Raw genomic sequence first — 18,724 nt, forward strand, 5'->3', positions numbered from 1 at the left:
ATACAGCTTGTGATTAAAAATGTTTAAAAATAGCTAATAAATCAGATTATCTTGAGGTATTATTTCTTGCAAGTCAAAATGGAGAGCAAAAAATCAACCCTAATTTTTAGTTTATGTATACACTGAAAATAGCAACAACAATAAAAATAAGCTTTTTGTAGCAGACATATTCCATCTTCACTATTTTGCTACCTTTGGTAAATTACTGGGGCAGATCTTGAAGTTAAAAACCCATGTTTAGAAATAAGTGCACGCTTCACCCACTAAATATAGCAGCAGACTGTGTGCCCCTACGCAAAAACATTCTCATATCTAGTTTTAACTTTACATATAAAAATAACTTGGAGAAAATACAAAAAAACATTTTATTTTAACATGAAAATATCACAAAAATCAGTAAGCCTGAGATGTAGGGTTTTGGTGAAAAACAAGAGGCTTGTAGTGTTTTGGCTGCTGATAAAGATGCATGTATTGATAGCTGGGGTGAAAAGCAGAAGAATGCACTTATTTCTTCTGCATGTCAGTATCTTCAAACACAGTAAGCCACATGCACCCTTCTTTCCTTATGTAGATGCTGGTTCACCATGTTTAATTCCAGCGGAAGTGGATCTGACGTGGGCGGTCAGCCCCCTCCTTTACCAATGGCTTATGGAATTCACGTCCTGCACGAGAGTGGATGTTTGCCCAACAAAACTCACAGTAATACTGCAGGCAAGTAACATTGGCACAAAAGAAAGGAGCAAACTTTCCACCGCATCGTGCACCCTGGCATTCGTCACACATCTGGTCATCCAACACGTATGGCTTTACCTCCACCTGTTGGAGTAAAACAGAAACAATTCTAGTTAATACCTATTCCTACTTTAATTTATATGACATTCAGGTTAAAAAAAAAAATCGTCTGACATCAGACATATTAATGCCTTTATCTAATAATCAGTTATTACTGTTTATCTTTTATCAGCTACTGATCTATCCATGCAGTAAGCAGAAGACTTCAAGGCAGACCTTTAGAAGTACATTATGTATGTAATGAATAGCTACATCAGAACCTCCCCTTCATTTATTCTGGAAGGATGTTCTTGGCAAATGGTAATAGGGAAGTATGTGTGGAAAACAAGCAAACAAGCTGAAAGGTCTCCCAACTAATTTCATCAGCTCCCAGATGTACCCCAACATGGCATCCAGCTCTATACTGTTGAGCAAAAAATAACTGAACATACAAGAATTTAACTATTTATATATTAACCTTTTTTAAAAACAACGATAAGTCTCTGCATGTACTACTTTTGTGTGCAAATGAAAAGTACTTTCTGCAGGCTGGAATACAGATCTTTTAGCACTCCTCTTCCCTGTAAATTCACTCCCTATTTCTGAAATATGGTAAAAATTGAGAGCTACAGATTTTGGTCATCTATTACTTGCCCTTTTTGTGGCTTTGAGCTGTACAGAGATTTGTAGTCAATGTATTTCTGAAAATACTTTTAAAAGACCATTTTGCAAGTCTACAGACTGCTAGAAACACCTGTCTTACACAGCTTCTTTCTCCCAAACTCATCTGACTGCCAGAGTGGAAAAGTGGCAGGAGTCCAGTGGTAAACTTGCATTATGTCTTTGCGTAACTGAACTATTACAGACTGCGAGCAGACAGGAAGAACTTCATGATAAAACACAAAACGAGTTGAGTCCATCATTAAGGAACGTATTGTTGTCTTCCACATTTTCCTCACTTTTAAATATATTATCTTCTGCCTTTTGTTGGCAAAAAAAGGTATTCCAGTTCATACTAAAACTCACTGCTGTAAGAGATTTTTTTTCTGAGATACTATTACCCAAGAAGAGTATTACATACAGACATTGACTTTACGTACTATACTCAGACAGAGTATGTCTGAAATAATAAGAACTTTTAAGATGCTATTTCTTGCATGTGTCTCCAGAGAAAAAAAAACACATACAGCTACCCACCCAAAAGTTTTACAGCAGAATAGTCTTCATGTTCTTAGCTTCAGAAAGTAGAGGTCATACTTGACATGTCAAACGCATCCATGTTTGAAATAGAGTATGCTTCCAGTAATCTATATTCAGTACAAGCTCTATTTCTTACTTCACTACAACAACCTGCCTTATCACAAGTTACACTCAAACTTTCCAATAAATAGCTACCTTATGCAGTAACTGTGTCCATGGTTCAAAATCGTTGAAAGCATGAAGCAGCATATATTTCAAGCTTCGGTGCATTAATGCATCAAGATCGGTATGAAGATCATTTCAAATGTATTAGAGAAACACTTTAAGGAATGGAAGTACATGAAGTGGATGTAGACTGCTGGCATGTGAAAGTTAAAAACATTTTAAGGAATTGTTTGGAGCTGAAACTCCAAACGAGTTTCAAGGAAATGTTTGGAGCTGAGCTTTCATATATGATAAAACAGGACAAGGAGCACTTTACTGAGGAAAAACATCTGTTAGAGAAACTAAACATATCTATACATCAAAAGAACAGGAGAGAAGCTGCAGAGTACATAGGTAAGGAAGAATTTAAAACGACAGAAATGTTTGTTAAGCAACTGTGATGCTAAGATTTCCAATTAAGGTAGGAAAAGGTATGCGCAAAAAATACTATAAATCTTTGAACTAAAGCTCAGAAGGATAAACTGGTGAACTGCAAAATCTAGCAATGAAAAAAGACTTTTACACAGACAAAACTGGTTATGAAAAGAATGTGAAAGGACAGCAGACCTACAGAAACTGGATGTAACTGGTATAGAAAGGCCATGCTAAGGTAAAGGGTAGGAGAACAGCCTACCTTTAAGATTTCAGTGAAATATGTAATACAGCGCTTTATCATCCAGGATACATACACATCTCACATGAAGATAGTACCTGAAGTAGGACTACCTTCCTCATTTACAAAAACAGTGGTTTACAGATTCATACAAACTGCTTGCTCGTCTATAAATCAGCAGTAATCCTGATTTCAAAATATTTTCAGAGCCTAAAAGGCATTAGGGTATTGACTCTATGGAGCAAAAAAATATTTCTGAAAATAGCTTTTTTCATACTTTCAGAAACAGCTAAGAGTTAAGTTGTTCCCCAGAAAGAGGCTGTTCTCTATTACTCCTCAGTAAGGCAAATAACTGGGTTGTATAAATATATATATAAAATTATATAAAGAAGAAGGACCGGCCATATGATTTGATTAGAGAAGGTAATTTTAAAAAATAAAGATTAAAAACCCGCTGAAATAAACAAAGAAGTTCCTAAACCTTCCCCATCATGATGTTTAAAGACAAATTTATTAAAATACTTAAATTTGGCATTGCTGTATTTTGCAAGTGAAACACCTCAGGAGCAGCATACATTTTTAAAAATAAGAAAAAAACAAGGATGCTAATAAAAATGCCCAAAATTCCAGATTTAAGAGAATGATTAAGTAAAAAAAAAATTGATTTTCAAGAAGAAAAGCAATAGTAAAGAACGAACACAAATTATAACAATCAAAAAAGACACTGTGAGAATTCAGATATTTAAAGAGAAAGCCTAGATAGAACTTCATTCCCTCTCCCCAGCAAACTCTCCATCCAGCCCATGAACAGCTGTATACAGATACTAATTACATTTGTTCCACCCCCCCCCCCCTTTTTTTTTTTTTTTTTTATTTATTATGAACATAGCGTAGAACTGAAGAGGAAATGGTAATAGTAATTGAAGAAATCATTTGACTACTGTTTTTCTGAATTAAGTTGCATGGCTATAACTCAAATGCTATGCTTCTGGAATCTAGTATTTGGGGTAGATTTTGTGGTTTTGGTTTTTTTCCTGTCCAAGCTCCAAGCGGGCACATGCCCGTTGTTTTACTGGAGATTCACTGTCCTTCCCTCTTTAAGTATTTCAGTGTTATGTCACACGTTAACAAGTTATATCCCTTTCTCTGCCAACAACAAGCTCTGCCATTTCAGATGCCATCCAAAAAGCCCTTAAAATCTCAGGTGACCAACCATAAAAAACCAAAACTAACCTACTTGGAAGTGCAGCCTGCAAAGGCAGGTTCATGTTTTCCTTTTTTTTATGAGATGGCACTGCCAGTCTACCATATACTCCTCTACTGCCAAGGACACTTCCATGGGAAGAGGAAGACCAAGATATAAATATCGCTAGTTTACAGCATTCAAGTCCACATTTCCCACCTTTGAGGGAGAACTAGTTTGGAAGGGACCCAATTGTCCACCTCTAATTTTAAAGTTAGGTCACTTTACAGCCAAAGGGTTCCTGAAACACACTAAGCTATACACGATTCTGAAGCTAAATGACCCATTTCAGATTTCCTTAGAAGGAGTTCTGGAGTTACTCCCATTTTGTCCAAATACTCAGATGCAAGTTGATTAATAATTTTATTTGCCTTCACACAGTCACAGTGTCAAGGCCATTTTCAAAATCATCTGCAAGTCACAAGGACAGCAATCCCACCGGCAAAATGCAGCCGTCACATCTTAATGTGAAGCCTAGTTCAATGCCCATATTCAGACCCACCCATCCTCTGGAAAGGACCGTGTTTGGGGATTTCAGCTCACTAGGCAACTGGTACCTGAGAGACAGATGTAAAGCTGTATTACTCTGCCATTTGTTGAAAGGAGAGAATCGCATGCTACCTCCCTACAGCAGACTTTTGTTAACTGTACTACTTTTTTTTTTTTCCCCACGTCTTTGATCTGTAGAGGAGACTGGACCTTGAACTACTTTACTTACTCAATCCTTCTTCCTCTAAGACCTTATTTTTTATTATTCAAAGAACATCTATTAATACCAGTGACTACCTCTGCAGTTCTTGACATCAAAACTAGTGACACTTAAAACTGACAGAATAAGACATTTTGTATTTTAGGTGTTGAGCTTGATTTGTTTTCTGAAGTGCTGAGCACTGACAATTGTGGCTGAAATTAAAGGGCAGCTGCAAATACAGAGCTAATCTGAAACCAATGAATACTAGAGTTTCCTGAGATTACAGAGGAATTATCACAGTATTTGGTTTCATTAGAACAAGGGAGAGAAAAAGATTTTCAAGCCCTTCGCCCATACCCAACAGAACCAGGAACTCCAGAATGGAAAGAGCATATGGTCTAACATATGTCCAAGGAACAAACTGCTGCTTTGTGGAATGCCTGTTGTTCATTTTGGGGGCATTCACAGTTTAACTCTTGGAACTAGTGGAGTTACAGGAATACTGAAAGAAACGTAGAAGCTGTCATGAAGGGCAATCAAATGCAATGCTATCACACCCTGCGAAGTTCCTTTGTAGATCCTCACTCTCATATTTGTTTATTTTTTTACATATCTGTAGAACTTACTCGTTTATCGATATCGCCATGTTGAAGTTGAACAAACCGAGCACTGATGGCAGCAATGTAACTCTGCTGATTGGAAAAAGCAACACGTCCAGCACCTTTTGGGTATTTCAGCTCAGGGTCAGTATCAATTCCTGCGTAACAAACTCCACCATAGAGACGGTCCATGATCATAGCCAATTCCACTATTAAGAAACAAAATAATGTAGATTTAAACTGTCACATTACAAACTTTATAAAATATGCTTGTTTTTAAAAATACTAGAAAAGTTAATTTTGATTATTAATTTTGCAACAGCCGATGTAACAGTAATAGCAAGAAATAGAAAAACGTATTAAATAAGCTATGAAATACTCAGCAGACAGATCTTTCACACTGTGGGTACATACATCCAAGAAACAATGGAACTGTAAGTCCTTGCAGTCCTTGACAACCTGGAACTGAAATTCCAAGGCAGTTTTCTTCAGGGTATTACAGCAAAAGACTTTTTGGGCAGGCATGGAATGTAAGCTGTATAAAATAGATCCACATGCCACAAATTCCTTGGTACATGTTCTCTGGCTGTCCTAATGCTCTATGTCCTACTTGAATTTAAAGATGTAGTTGGCATCTTTTCATCAGCCACACAGAATGTGATTATCTCTACAGTGTTACACTTACCATAGAAACTGAAGTTCATAGAAACAAAAATCTCAAATTTTACAGATCAAGTATTTTAGCAAGCCTCTAGTAAGATTTTATACTAAATTCAGTTTTGGAATTAATTTAGGTGGAAAATACTATTTTTTTTTCAGAATTAGTATCCTCTGTATTAGGGTATAAACGTGTCAGCAGTTGTTGATGTTCAATAGTTTGAAAAATCTCCTGAAGTTTTACTGCTTTTCTGAAGGCATGATTCTTATTTCACAATGCTATAAAAGTTTCACCTTCACATATACAGGGCATTTGAAAGCTAAGCATAAGAATGCACCCATTAAATTTATCACAGACATTCAGCACAGTAATCTGGAGTATTTGGACTGAATTTAAAGAAAAATTGATCTGCAGTTGGAACACACTGTGTTTATGCTCATTTACAGAGCTTGTACTACAGTCAAAAGTAGAGTCGTAAAAGTAAAATAACAGAAAAGCTTGAGCATTGCAAGTCCGAGGTAGAAAAAAATAAGATTTTTCTACACCCCAAATTTGCACTATCACTCTTGGTTCTCCTACATCTTCCATCTGAAACCTCATCTTTCTGTAAGAATAAAATGCTTCCACTTCCAACATTCACTTCAACCTACTTACTGGAAGGCCACCATAAAATATTGTAAAAGGCTACTGCAGTCAATCTCACAAAGCAGACTGTCCAGGTTGTAGATCAACTATTCCAAAGCTACAGAAACGTTTAATTTTTCCTTCATGCACTCCAACAAATGTCCTAGAAAGAGTACTGCAATCTCATATACTGTTCTGCCATACAGACTGTGCTAGCTCTCTGAACTTCTGCCTTTTTTTCCTCTATTCCTACTCCTTCAAGTATTCATCACCTGTGTTTTTGCTTTGTCCATCTTAGCAAAAGTAACTGCAACCTGATAGTAGTAGAGTAGCTGATGTACAATGACAAGCAAGTACAAATAGAGCTCCACATATTCATGGGGCATGGCAGAGAGGTTTTCATAGCATTATTTTAAAAACAAACTCTTCCATGACATAGTTTACACTACAGTTTTGCTAATATGATCAAAATCAGCTTTAGACATGTAAGTTTCCAGTAAATCTTAACAATGAACAGTGATTTGTGGCCAAAGCTAGATGAAAACAGTTACTAAAGAAATGTAAGAATATTGTACTGTCGTTATAACTATCATGACAGTCTTCTATTTATATGCATATATCTGTATCTATATCTATTCATACATAACTATAAAAAAGTATGCATGGTTCAAATTATTCCCAATAATCTCCTAACTTTTAAAAATAGCCACAGATTACACTCACCAGCTCTTAATGGTCTAGGGACTCCTCCAACAAAAATTGTTTTTCGAGGATCAAGCGGCTGGGAACCATCCATCACAAAGTCACTATCACTTAGATTCCAGGGACGGATCTGAACCTATTGAATTGGGAAAGAAAACAGTATGCTACTTTTAAGTTTCACTACATGGTGGATATATGTTCATCAGCCTTCATAACTGTTAGTTTAGCAGGTCTAGGTGCTCTGTTTTAATCCTATTAGTTCAAAACACTACAATTTTAAAATCATCCAACTGTTCCAGATGTTGAGCTCTGCCAACAGTAGTTTACTTTTGATTATTTTCATCATCATCATTTCAAATGCAGCTTTAGACAGATGGCAGCTATAGCCTGCAGGCCATCTACTGTTTACTTACTGGCTTGTCCTTGATAGTAGGACTGGAAACACATAGATAGAGCTTTCCATCTTCTTCAATGCAGGCGTCAATCAAGGCCTGAACAGAACTCTCTTCTTGGAACAGGAGGAACGCATAACCTAGAAAAAAAAACCCCAAACTGATTTTTTTCTTTCCTCTTATCTTTATTTTTTCTTAATCATCTTTGACAGTGACTTTTCCATACAAATGTGTTTACTCCAAAAGTAAAAGAAAGTCAAAACAATTCTTGGTTATTAGTCACCTTCTTTTAACTATGCACTACTTTGCCATGATCAACAGACCCAGGCAAATACTTTCATCCTTAAAATAATTGTCAAAAGAGACTAATAACCAAATAAAAGCAAACATGTCTGCTCTATCATGTACTGGAAGTCTAGGCTGAGCATAATTCATTGGCAGCAACGGACATTATACAATGAAAATCCGACTTGGCAAAATGGACTAATCTCTATTCTAGAGATTAGATCAAAGTACTCTGTTACATAAGCAACCCAGCAAACCTCCCAAACAGTACAAAAATAGGAATTAAAATGCTTATTTAATGCTGCAGTAAAAAAAACCAACAAACCAACAGTCAGACAAGCAAAGAACCTCACACGTTAGAATACTTTAACAGTTACAGTATAATGATATATACAAAACTTGTTACTTCACAGATGCCCGATAGCACAATCAGGGTTGTATTCTGAAATGAACTTTAAAAGGACCATAAATCCACATTGCTTTCTCTGTGGATTACTACCAAGTGTGGAATTTTCACATGAAGTTATGTTTTATTACTTGGATAGAAAAGTAAATGCTGAAGCAGCTTTTAGCAGAGCAGGCTTGGCAAGAGGAAAATGTGGCTGCTTTACCAAGCCTTTTGGAAATGATACTGTTTTTCTGAGAGGTGCTAGTTAACCACTGGCAATTTCTTATTGCAAAGACACAGTGTAGGTCATCAAAGCAAAGACAGCAGGGTGCATTTTGAAAAGCATTAAAGAATCAATGTGTTAAGAAGAACATAAGATTAGAGCAACAAATTCTTGACTGATTTTAGATATATGGGAACAAAAGTAGGATTTAAAGAAAAAGCTGTAAGGCCTATACTGGTCTTTCTAGTAACTTGCACCTCATTTTTTACCCTTCATACCACAGTTCTATCACAGCTACCTACACGGGACACATGACACGGTTTTAGATATTCTGTATTTTTATGTAAATCTTAGTTTAGAATCTTAACAAATATGCCATAGGGAATCTTTGAGCTTTGGCTGAAGCACCTCCTTGTGAAGTCCATTTTTCATTGCTAAACAGTATTTTTTAGTGACAACCTATTTAACTTAAGCTTAATTAGTAATTATTTAGCTGCACAATCTGTTTTAATGGGGATATCTTTCAGTGTTTATCTTAGAATTTAAAATCCACGTATTACTTATGCAAAACTTATTCCCTGAATGAGGGCATGTGCAGACTGGCACGGGTAAGTGAGTGACGGTAAGACAGACCCATGTAACTGTCCTCACTTGTGTGGAAGCCAGGCACACATATTCCTGTTTGAATGGAGAGCTCAGTACAAGAATGACAGGAGTGCAAAAACTTGATTAAACAAAGAGAGGGCTAAATGCACATGATACCGACTAAGGTATCAGGCATACAAAGCAAGGTTCACAGCCAGAAGCGAGTAAAGTGTTTTGCCAGATGCTGATTTTCCATTGGTTCTTATCTTAAAGCAAATCACGGGTACTGCCATATAGCTCCCGATACATAAAGATGGTCAGTGTCTCCAATGATCTACCACCCACATGGTATGTCCACATAGCTATTATATAGCTGTACGTCCACAGTTATTAACATGCTTAACTGTGGCAGCTTGTATTTGAATTCTCTATCTTTTTACAAGAACTTGATGAGGGATCAGTTAGGAATACTATATCCTATCACACCTGAAATAAAAGCAATATCAAAATTATACATTAATACTGCTTTCTCAATGTTATCTGCAAAACATGTACGCATGTCTGGGTTCATCCCGCTTAATTTTGAGCTCCAGACAGGCTTGTGTCATGAACTTAGCTGTACTACTCCCCTTCTGAAGACACAGAGAAAGCTCAAGTATAGCTTGTACTATCAAATTGGTCTGACTGTAGTTTTGCTCCACAGCTCTAGTGCTTCAATGATTTACAATTCATCTAGCCTGGCGGAAAATAATCAGTTCTTTTGGTGAAGCAACATGGATAGAGAATATAATTTGCTCAGGTCCCACATTTTATAGCCATATACACATACAGCCAATCCCTTCCAAAGAATGCCAGACTTGCACAGTTTGCAAACACACCACTCTCCATCACTTGCCCTAAACCAGGGTGCATTTCCTGGCACAAATCAATTATACATTAGCTGTGGATTTCTCCAAAGAACACCAGTTATTTGGTAACCGGCCTATGTTCATTAGCTAGAAAGTGCTTGCAGAGGGAAATTACTCTCTTATCTTAGGTATTTCATTTAGACATCATAAATCAGGGCTTGTCTTGTTACTACAGCTACCACATAGAATCATTGCAGTTGGAAAATACCTTTAAGAGCATGAAGTCCAACTGTTAACCTAGCACTGCCAAGTCCAACACTAAAGCATGTCCCTAAGCACCACATCTACATGTCTTTTAAATACCTTCAGGGATGGTGACTCAACCACTTCCAGGGTTGAGGTTGTTGCAATGCATGAAAACCCCTTCCGTGAAGAAATTGTTCCTAATATGCAATCTAAACCTCCCCTAGCGCAACTTGAGGCCATTTCCTCTTGTCCTATCACTGGCTACCTGGGAGCAGAGACTGACATCCCCTCGCTACAACCTCCTTTCAGCTAGTTAAGAGAGCGATAAGTTCTTCCCTCAGCCTCCTTTTCTCCAGACTGAGCAACCCCAAGTAGTACTTTCTCCCAAGTAACTAGTGATAGAACGAGAGGAAATGACCTCAAGTTTTGCCAGGGGAGGTTTATACTAAATATTAGGAAAAATTTCTTTGGTGAGAAGAGTGGTAAAGCATTGGAACAGGCTGCCCAGGGAGGTGGTGGAGTCACCATCACTGAAGTGTTCAAAAAATGTGCAGACATGGCACTTCAGGACATGGTTTAGTAGACATGGTGGTTGTTGAATTACAGTTGGACTTGATGATCTTAAAGGTCTTTTCCAACCTTCATGATTCTGTGATACTGAACTCCAGTTCCCTCAGACGCTCCTTATAAGACTTGGGCTCTAGACCCTTCACCAGCTTCGTTGTCCTTCTCTGGACATGCTCCAGCCACTCAACAGCCTTCTTGTAGTGAGGGACCCAAAACAACACAGGATTTGAGGTGCGGCCTCACCACCGCCGAGTACAAGGGCATGATCGCTTCCCTACTCCTGCTGGCCACACTATTTCTGATACAACATGCCAACAACTGTATGGCACAAACTTTATTCTGATCCCTTTCTGCTTTCTCAATATGTGCTTTTATTGGGTGATTTTTCACCTCAAGATACATAACTCATGAACTACTGTGGATGATTAATGTCTGCAAAGCTAGTATGGTGGTGGAAAGTTACGTGCACAAGTATGATGAAAAAGATCAAGTGCCTAACTAGTCTTTTTGAAGTAGTACTGAACTAAAATTACCATGTGTGATAGAAAGCACACGTCGTAGTGAAGGACAGTGGGGATGTAGGGTGAAGAACAGGAGGTGTTTTACTGTACTACAAAACAGCTTAATTCCCTGGTTTCTTGGGTTTTTGATATACCACATCAGTCATTTAACTTTAGAAACTTCACACCCAATAGCAACGCAAGTCTGTTTACAACAGAAAAGCAAAGCTACTCTAATGGTTTTCTTTGAAGCTGCTTCATACCTTTGGGTCATAGGTACACCAACAGTAGCAGGTCATGATCAGATATTACTTGCCACAAGACAAAGGTTGTATTTTTTGTACACATTTCACAAGGTGAAAAGTATTAGATGAAACACAGTCTTATAAAAATTTCTTGTTCATGTGCACCTCTATCAGAATTTATGCCTACTGTGGGAGACAAAGTTTAGATAAATCCTGTTAATCACTTGACTAAATTCCTCTGCATAACACTGGAACTATTACTAATACTCCTATTTTCAAAGGCAACCAGTGTGGGTGACTTTGATAATACTTTTTCTCAGAAAATTAGCTGAAATAATAGCCAAATCTCTCCAGAGATGATAACTGGTTTTAGAACTACATGCCCTGATATCTAAAGATACTGGTTATAATCATCCTTACTCTGAGATGACATCTCTCTCAATCAAACAAGACCAAGAAATTAAGTATTTTTTTCTTTTTAATGTACTGGGTCAGTCAGCACTGGAAACACAAAGTCCATCAGATAAATTTGAACTAGCTACATTACCAAATTAAATTTTCCCAAGAATTAAACAACAACCACCCCAAAACTATCAACAACCCCCCTTCCTCCAACCTACACACAGAATCAGTGTTTTATTTTTTTCTATTTATTACATAAAGAACAAACCAAAAGCAAAGTATTCTAGACTAGATTAACACTGGTAGCTAACACAATTTTCTGAGCGAGGTATACTTTATTTCATACTAATATGGAAGTTTATCAAAAAGAGAAAGGACGCTTCTTCTGCTATGCATACTCTATGTGGAAATCAGAGAGCAGCAGCTCTGTCAAACTCCAGTTAACTCCTATCACTGGTGGCTTAGAGAAGGAGTCAAGAAAATCAGTGCGAGCCAGCATGTCCATATTGACTGTCCATGCCAGTCAGTACAGCTCTATTTTGTTTTGGAGTTGGTTCCTCTACTGTCCTGACATACTCTCCCCAGAGGAAACTAAATGGCGTCAGTGCAATTCTTGCTCACAGAATGCTGTGCCTTAGCTTAAATCAGAAACAATCAATGTAAACTGCAGGTCAAGATAGACAATGGATCTACATTTCATGATGGGAATAATTCACATTTGGGAAGGAAACACAACATTTAATCTATTCCTCTTTAAAGAGATCTCATCACCATATTAATTAAATTTAATCTTTAAAACATAAATCTTTCACTCATTCAGCTTAGTAATCTTTGATGGAGAATTAACTCCGAAGTACACTTGAAGTGAAAAAATGCTGGCTGACACAATTGTAATGTAGCTGAGGCACTTTTGAGTGGGGGGGGTAGCAGGATTCACTTCAAGATCCAAACATCTACTTCCTTATTTCTGCAGTGACTGTGTTTAAGCTTCTACTGTAGTACAGAGATACAGTTAACGTAGTCAGTGGTGTATGGACAGTTACTCAGCTGACCAGGTGGGACACGGAGGTGTCCAGCACCATTTATCCTCTATAGGACTTTACCTAGCCTTCAGCTGGCACTCCAGAATGGTGTGGGGCTTCAATAGGTGCCGTGACACATCTCCCGGGCCTGTGTAAATCTTTTAGATATCTTCGGTCTGGGTAAATGAATCATGCTCAATGTGCTTATGTTACGGTGACCCAAATAGCCCTCTATACTCTACTGACTGTATTGGCCAGATTCCTATTGATTAAAGGAAGCTTAGACACTAATAACACATGAAGACACCTACAGTTACTTGCCTGAATCCAGAGTTCAATCCTACCCAGTGTGATCAAATAAGCTGGTAACAAGTTAAACAGAACTTGGATGGACCTGGGGTTTTGCTTCTTAAACTAGAAACAGAACATTTTCAAGCTAATTTTTTCAGTCAGTTATAAATTAGCAGTTAAGAACCTTGAATAAATGAACCTACTGCACAACTATTGTGATAGAAGGCAACAGAAACACCCAGACAATTACAAAAGGCTGAGGATACTGTCCTGTTTAAATCAGATTATCCTCTGTTTGATACGGACTGTAAATAGTACAGAGCACACAAACAACTGTGCATATTTTGAAAGGCTTTCTTTGGATTGGCATATCCTCATGGCACCATTTGAGAGCTTCATTATCATAAGAAGGAGTCCTCACCTCAGCAAGTTGCTTTGGACATGTGTCTTACTTCATAAATACGTATATTTGCCAACTATGTAATAACAGGAGTTATGATAAACAGTGACAAGTCAGAAAGGAAGGAATTCTCCATTACAGTTGGCAGATCACTTACAGAATTTGTACTTTGATCTCATTAGAGTAATTTTTTTCTGCTTCAGAACAGAGTTTCCTTGTAAAAGTAGCGTGAAGTTTTTAAAATTCCTGTTTTCTTCAGGCCTAATTTTGCGGTGAACCAATACCAAATGTAGTTAGTTAAAAATAAGCAGTTGTTTTTTCTCAGGAGGCAACCAGCCTTGATGGAACAGGACACTTTTTGCATTTGTTCAAGCAAGGAAATATTTATTATGAACTTGGCCTTCCCTCAGGACTTTCTGTAAGCAGACAGCCTGAAAGGAACCACAGCCTGGAAAACTGAACAAGAGGAAAAAAAAAAAAAAAAAAAGCAGGCTGTATTTCTTCACCATAGAGAAGACTATTACGTAAATCAGGAACTGGATAATTCTGAGATGTCTTTGGAAAGTAATACTATGTCAAGTCTCTAATGAGACTGAACAAACAAAAATATATACACTGAACTGACTTGGAGATTAGAAGTAAAAAACCAACCCACAACTCCTTGGGCTAATATAGTATATATTTCTAAATTGATAATTACTGGCTAATCTCAAAGCTTTCTTAGTAATTAGCCTATCTTAGCAGTTTCAGACATCTTATTAAATATATCTGTACACGGTTCTTGCCTGCACATGCAAGTAATACTTAAGACAAATTTTTAAGAAATTCTTCTACAAAATAATCATGGACCATATCTATTGCACTGAAAAAACCAGATACAAACACAGTAATATTCAGCAGTTAATAGTAAGCTATATTTCTAGAGTATCTACAAAGAGAAATCTATACTATATTTTAAATGTGTAAGGCTGTATTACAAAACAATATTGAATAAGGTAGTAAACTGAAAATTAGAATGAAGTTTTAAGACTGAAGACCAGTAAGGGCTATTAAATTTCAAATAAGGATCAGTTAGTCATGGGAAATCAACTCAACACTTAGTCTGCAACTGTTTCCTGAATTAATCAGATCAACAGACTGAAGTTTTTCTATCTGGATTATCTGCTTTTAAGAAACTCTGCTTACAATACAGATTTAAAAAAAATTTTTTTTACTGTGGTAATTATAAATATTCCAACTATATCAGAAGGCTTTATTAAATGAGGAAGTCTGGAAATATATCCTTAAGATGTTCAGATGTTGAGACAGGACTATGTCCTTGAAAATGAATGCCAGAATCCATGCCTTTCAGGTAAGAATATATTAGATCTTCCCTCTTCTATATATTCATCATAGACTTTGAGAGATGCATCTTCCTCAAAGACTTCCTCAAGAATTTCTCTTGGTAATTTCTGAAGAGAGATGCACTCCTTAGGATAATCAAATTTAACTTGACAGTAGCTTTTTGTATCAGGCTGACAATCAAAAAAGCCGAAGTCTCTTTGTTTGTCTTAGAATTTCCATGTAATGTCCATAAATACTATTCAAATACTTTCAATTCCTTTTCCCACTCTTTAGAGGACCATCTGGGATAATAATACTTTCTTTTCTCCAGCGCAGATGGTCAGATAAATAAATGAAGAATCAGTTTATAAATGCACTATGCCTACTTTTCTCCCTTCCAGGGAAGGAATTCCTTCCAGGGAAGGAATGGCTGCATTCTCTAAAAAAGGAATCATCTCTGCACTGCTTTCATGTCTGGATCAGGTTTTTGCATTTATTTTGCATGTACCAATACCTGATTGTACATGTACAGAGATATGCTACGTAATTTAATTACTTACTGTACAGAATGCTTTTCCAACACTTTGTAAGTGACATTAAAAAATCTAGTCTAACAGCAACACTATAAATAGTTAATCAATATTTAATAATTTCTCCAAAAAGACAGTGCTTTAATAGGAAGTTCACATCCTAAAACTGAAATAAACGTAACACTGATCATCTTGATCAGATACCTAAATGCGTCCTGACACATACAACTATATACTACTGATCTGATATATGGAAAATCAGAATATGGAAGATTCTTCAGGAGCCCAGCGTTGAACCAGGCACAATACCAAAACACCACCCTCAGGTTTTAGAGTTGATATGTTAAGGAACCATGTCTGAACCTGCTTTTGAAACTGTAGAATTAACTGTTCACAGGGACTGTGATTTATACCCGTTGGAAAAAGATGAGACAGTTTCCCAGGGTAAGATGTACAATCAGTGGCAGGTCAAAACCTTCCAACTCTCTTACCTTTTGGTGGAAAATAGGACTTGCTTTCTGCTTTGTGAGGCCAGTCGACTACCAAAGGCCCAAATCTTCTGAAGCTAGCAGTAATTTCATCTAAAAGCAGGTATAATAGTTGCAATTAAAATAAATGACATAACTCAATGAAAAAGTACTATCAAGCAAAGATCTTTGTTTCTAGCAAAGGTTGACATTTCATGGAAAAAAAGGAACAAAATTTCCAACTTTCATGAATGAAGAACTTAAAATAGATACATCTTCCAAAGCGTTAATATTTACACAGTATCTTTCTGGTGATTTTACACTTGCGTTTCTTTTTTATTGGTTAATAACAGGAGTATTTCAGAAGCATATGGGCAGCTAAAGGAATTGGTGAAAACGGGTATGGTACTTCCTTAAATTCAGGATCTGGTTTGAATGCAATTAGAACAATTTACTGTTTAGTGAGGTAAGGTTCAGAGCTTTGTAGGTAGATACTCATATAGTAAGTACCACCACAATTAGCATGCTAGCAGTTTCCAGCAGATACCATGCACAGATCAGGCACAGAAACTCAAAATTGCCTATTTAGGAGCGCGTCAAACGTAACCATGAATAGTCCTATTGCAAGATCTATTACACCCTTGCACAACTTCATGATGTCTTTCTATCCCAGTCACTCCTTCCTGTCATTACCTGTAAGAACCTTGCCATGAGGAAAAAATTAAACCACCCTAAATTCTACAAGAGCAATAACTCATCAAACACCAAAATGCTCCATTTCTTTCAGTCACATCCTGCCATTAGCATATAAGCAGGCAGGAAAGAAAGAAAAGATACTTCCATGTGTATGTCTTTAGCATCTATATTAAAGGCAACAGTGCACATTTGAATTAGAAGCTGAAGTGCATCAGAAAAAGCTGAAGTATATTAAAATAAATCCCTTAGTACATTGCAGGAAAGCATCACAGTGAAGATGAAACCAAAATATCATCTTTCCATATCTGAAAGTTAATTAACCACAGTCAGGTTATTTGGTTTGCAAGTTACTCTAGGACTACAATGAACTTTGTAAAGGGACTTCTGTTTGCATTACAAGCTAGCATGTAATTTACATTTATCTGCACAGGAGAAACATAGTATTAAACAGCACGATCACTTCAAATCAGCACTACAGTACAAAGCAATTCCAACTGCCTCACACAGCAGCCTGAGCTTCTGTGGTACTTTCTATGTTCAACGCATCACAGAGCACTCTGCCACTTGACCTTCCTCTGCCTTAGTTTCTGTATTTATGAACAGGAATAATATTAACCCTTCTAAACCACTTCTGAGATCTTCAGGTAATAGTAAAGTAGAGTCTGCAATTCAATTACTAATACAAGTTTTCTATGAATAGAGAATAAAGTAGGCACAGAGAGGGCTAAGATGTATTTGAAAGGAATATGCATCCCCATACCACTGCAAGGTAAGCAGAAGCATGAATTCCAGGCATCACATGCAACTCTACGATCTGCAAGTGCAGAATCAGAGACAACTGAACCATCTCAAAACCCAAAGAGGTAGATGACATCAAATGATATTAAGCTCAATATATCTATCAACTCTTACAAAAAATATATATAGGTGTAGCCTTTTACACATTATTTTACTGGGTGGACTATTTCTACGACTTCATTTAGGTTTTTCAACATCTCTCTTTCTCTCTCCCTCCAAACTTAGTTTGCTTAGTATTCAGGCAGCTCACCTTCATCAATATCTGGTGGAAGACCTCCAACAAACACCTTCCGAGAAAAACGCTCAATTCTTTCTCCGTTCTGATGAGCTGAATAGCAGGTAGGTGAATTCAAAACTCCAACTTGATCGCTATGACCATCGTCCAGCAAACCATCATCTATTGGGAAGAGGGAAGAACGGCCTTAAAAAGAAAAGATAACAACATACATTAAAATAATTTTGTGGCATTACATGGTTATGTAATTTTAGGGAATGGGGAATAGCAGTCTGGAAAGTAAAAATGAAAATACCAAGATATTAGAAAAGTGCACATTAGTTTAAAGAAAAATTAAATGAAAAATGTATTAAACTTCAAAAGGGAAATTCAAGATTGCAAGCTGCAATCACTCTAAGCATAGTACTTTATACTAGATTATATTGTAGCTACTCTGCTGCATCCAGTAGGAAAGTAGTAATTTGTTTTTAAATAAAGGGTCTTATTTATGAAGAGATCACATTAAGGACTGCTTAAGTGAGTTTCATTAGTCCGCCTTTGGTTTAGCTTCAAGTTAAATAGGTAACTTCCATCTCCTGAATGACTACATGTCTAAAAATCTTACACTTTAATTGAACACAGGGAAATGGAAAAAGCAGGTACACAGTAAGAAGTTTCAAACAGGTATGTCATCTCTTTTAAAGGTATCTGATGCTGATAATGTAAGAATAGATTTAATTTCTAAGAAAGCAAAAGAGAATTTTTAATAAATGTGCAAAATGTAACACTGAAAAAATGAGTTACAGTGCTGAATTATCCTTCTCGCTCTCAAATTTCCCACAGTTTTGGAGGGAAGCCTTGTGGTGGTTCCTAACATGTAGCAATCCTCAGTAAAATTATAGTTGCCCTGAAAAGCAAGTGTAAAATCTGAGAAGTCCACAGGATGGCTTTGCAAATGCAAAGTGACCAAAACAGACATATAGATGGTGGGGGCAGT

The 18,724-nt window shown here is 36.9% G+C and overlaps 1 protein-coding gene across 1 annotated transcript in view; it reads right to left on the minus strand.

The window, feature by feature from the left end:
* Positions 1–18,724, minus strand: part of CPEB2 (cytoplasmic polyadenylation element binding protein 2) — a 54,389-nt gene that overhangs the window by 3,136 nt on the left and 32,529 nt on the right. The window contains exons 6-11 of the mRNA XM_010294368.1: positions 17,764–17,934; positions 16,044–16,133; positions 7,719–7,837; positions 7,327–7,441; positions 5,349–5,530; positions 1–816 (exon numbers count right to left, since the gene is read on the minus strand). The exon at positions 1–816 is cut by the window's left edge and continues 3,136 nt beyond it. Of these exons, the coding sequence (XP_010292670.1) occupies positions 589–816; positions 5,349–5,530; positions 7,327–7,441; positions 7,719–7,837; positions 16,044–16,133; positions 17,764–17,934 (905 nt within the window). The 3' untranslated portion in view covers positions 1–588. The remainder of the gene's footprint in view (positions 817–5,348; positions 5,531–7,326; positions 7,442–7,718; positions 7,838–16,043; positions 16,134–17,763; positions 17,935–18,724) is intronic.

Source organism: Phaethon lepturus, unplaced genomic scaffold (assembly GCF_000687285.1).
Source record: "Phaethon lepturus isolate BGI_N335 unplaced genomic scaffold, ASM68728v1 scaffold9289, whole genome shotgun sequence".
NCBI classification, from domain to species: Eukaryota; Metazoa; Chordata; class Aves; order Phaethontiformes; family Phaethontidae; genus Phaethon; species Phaethon lepturus.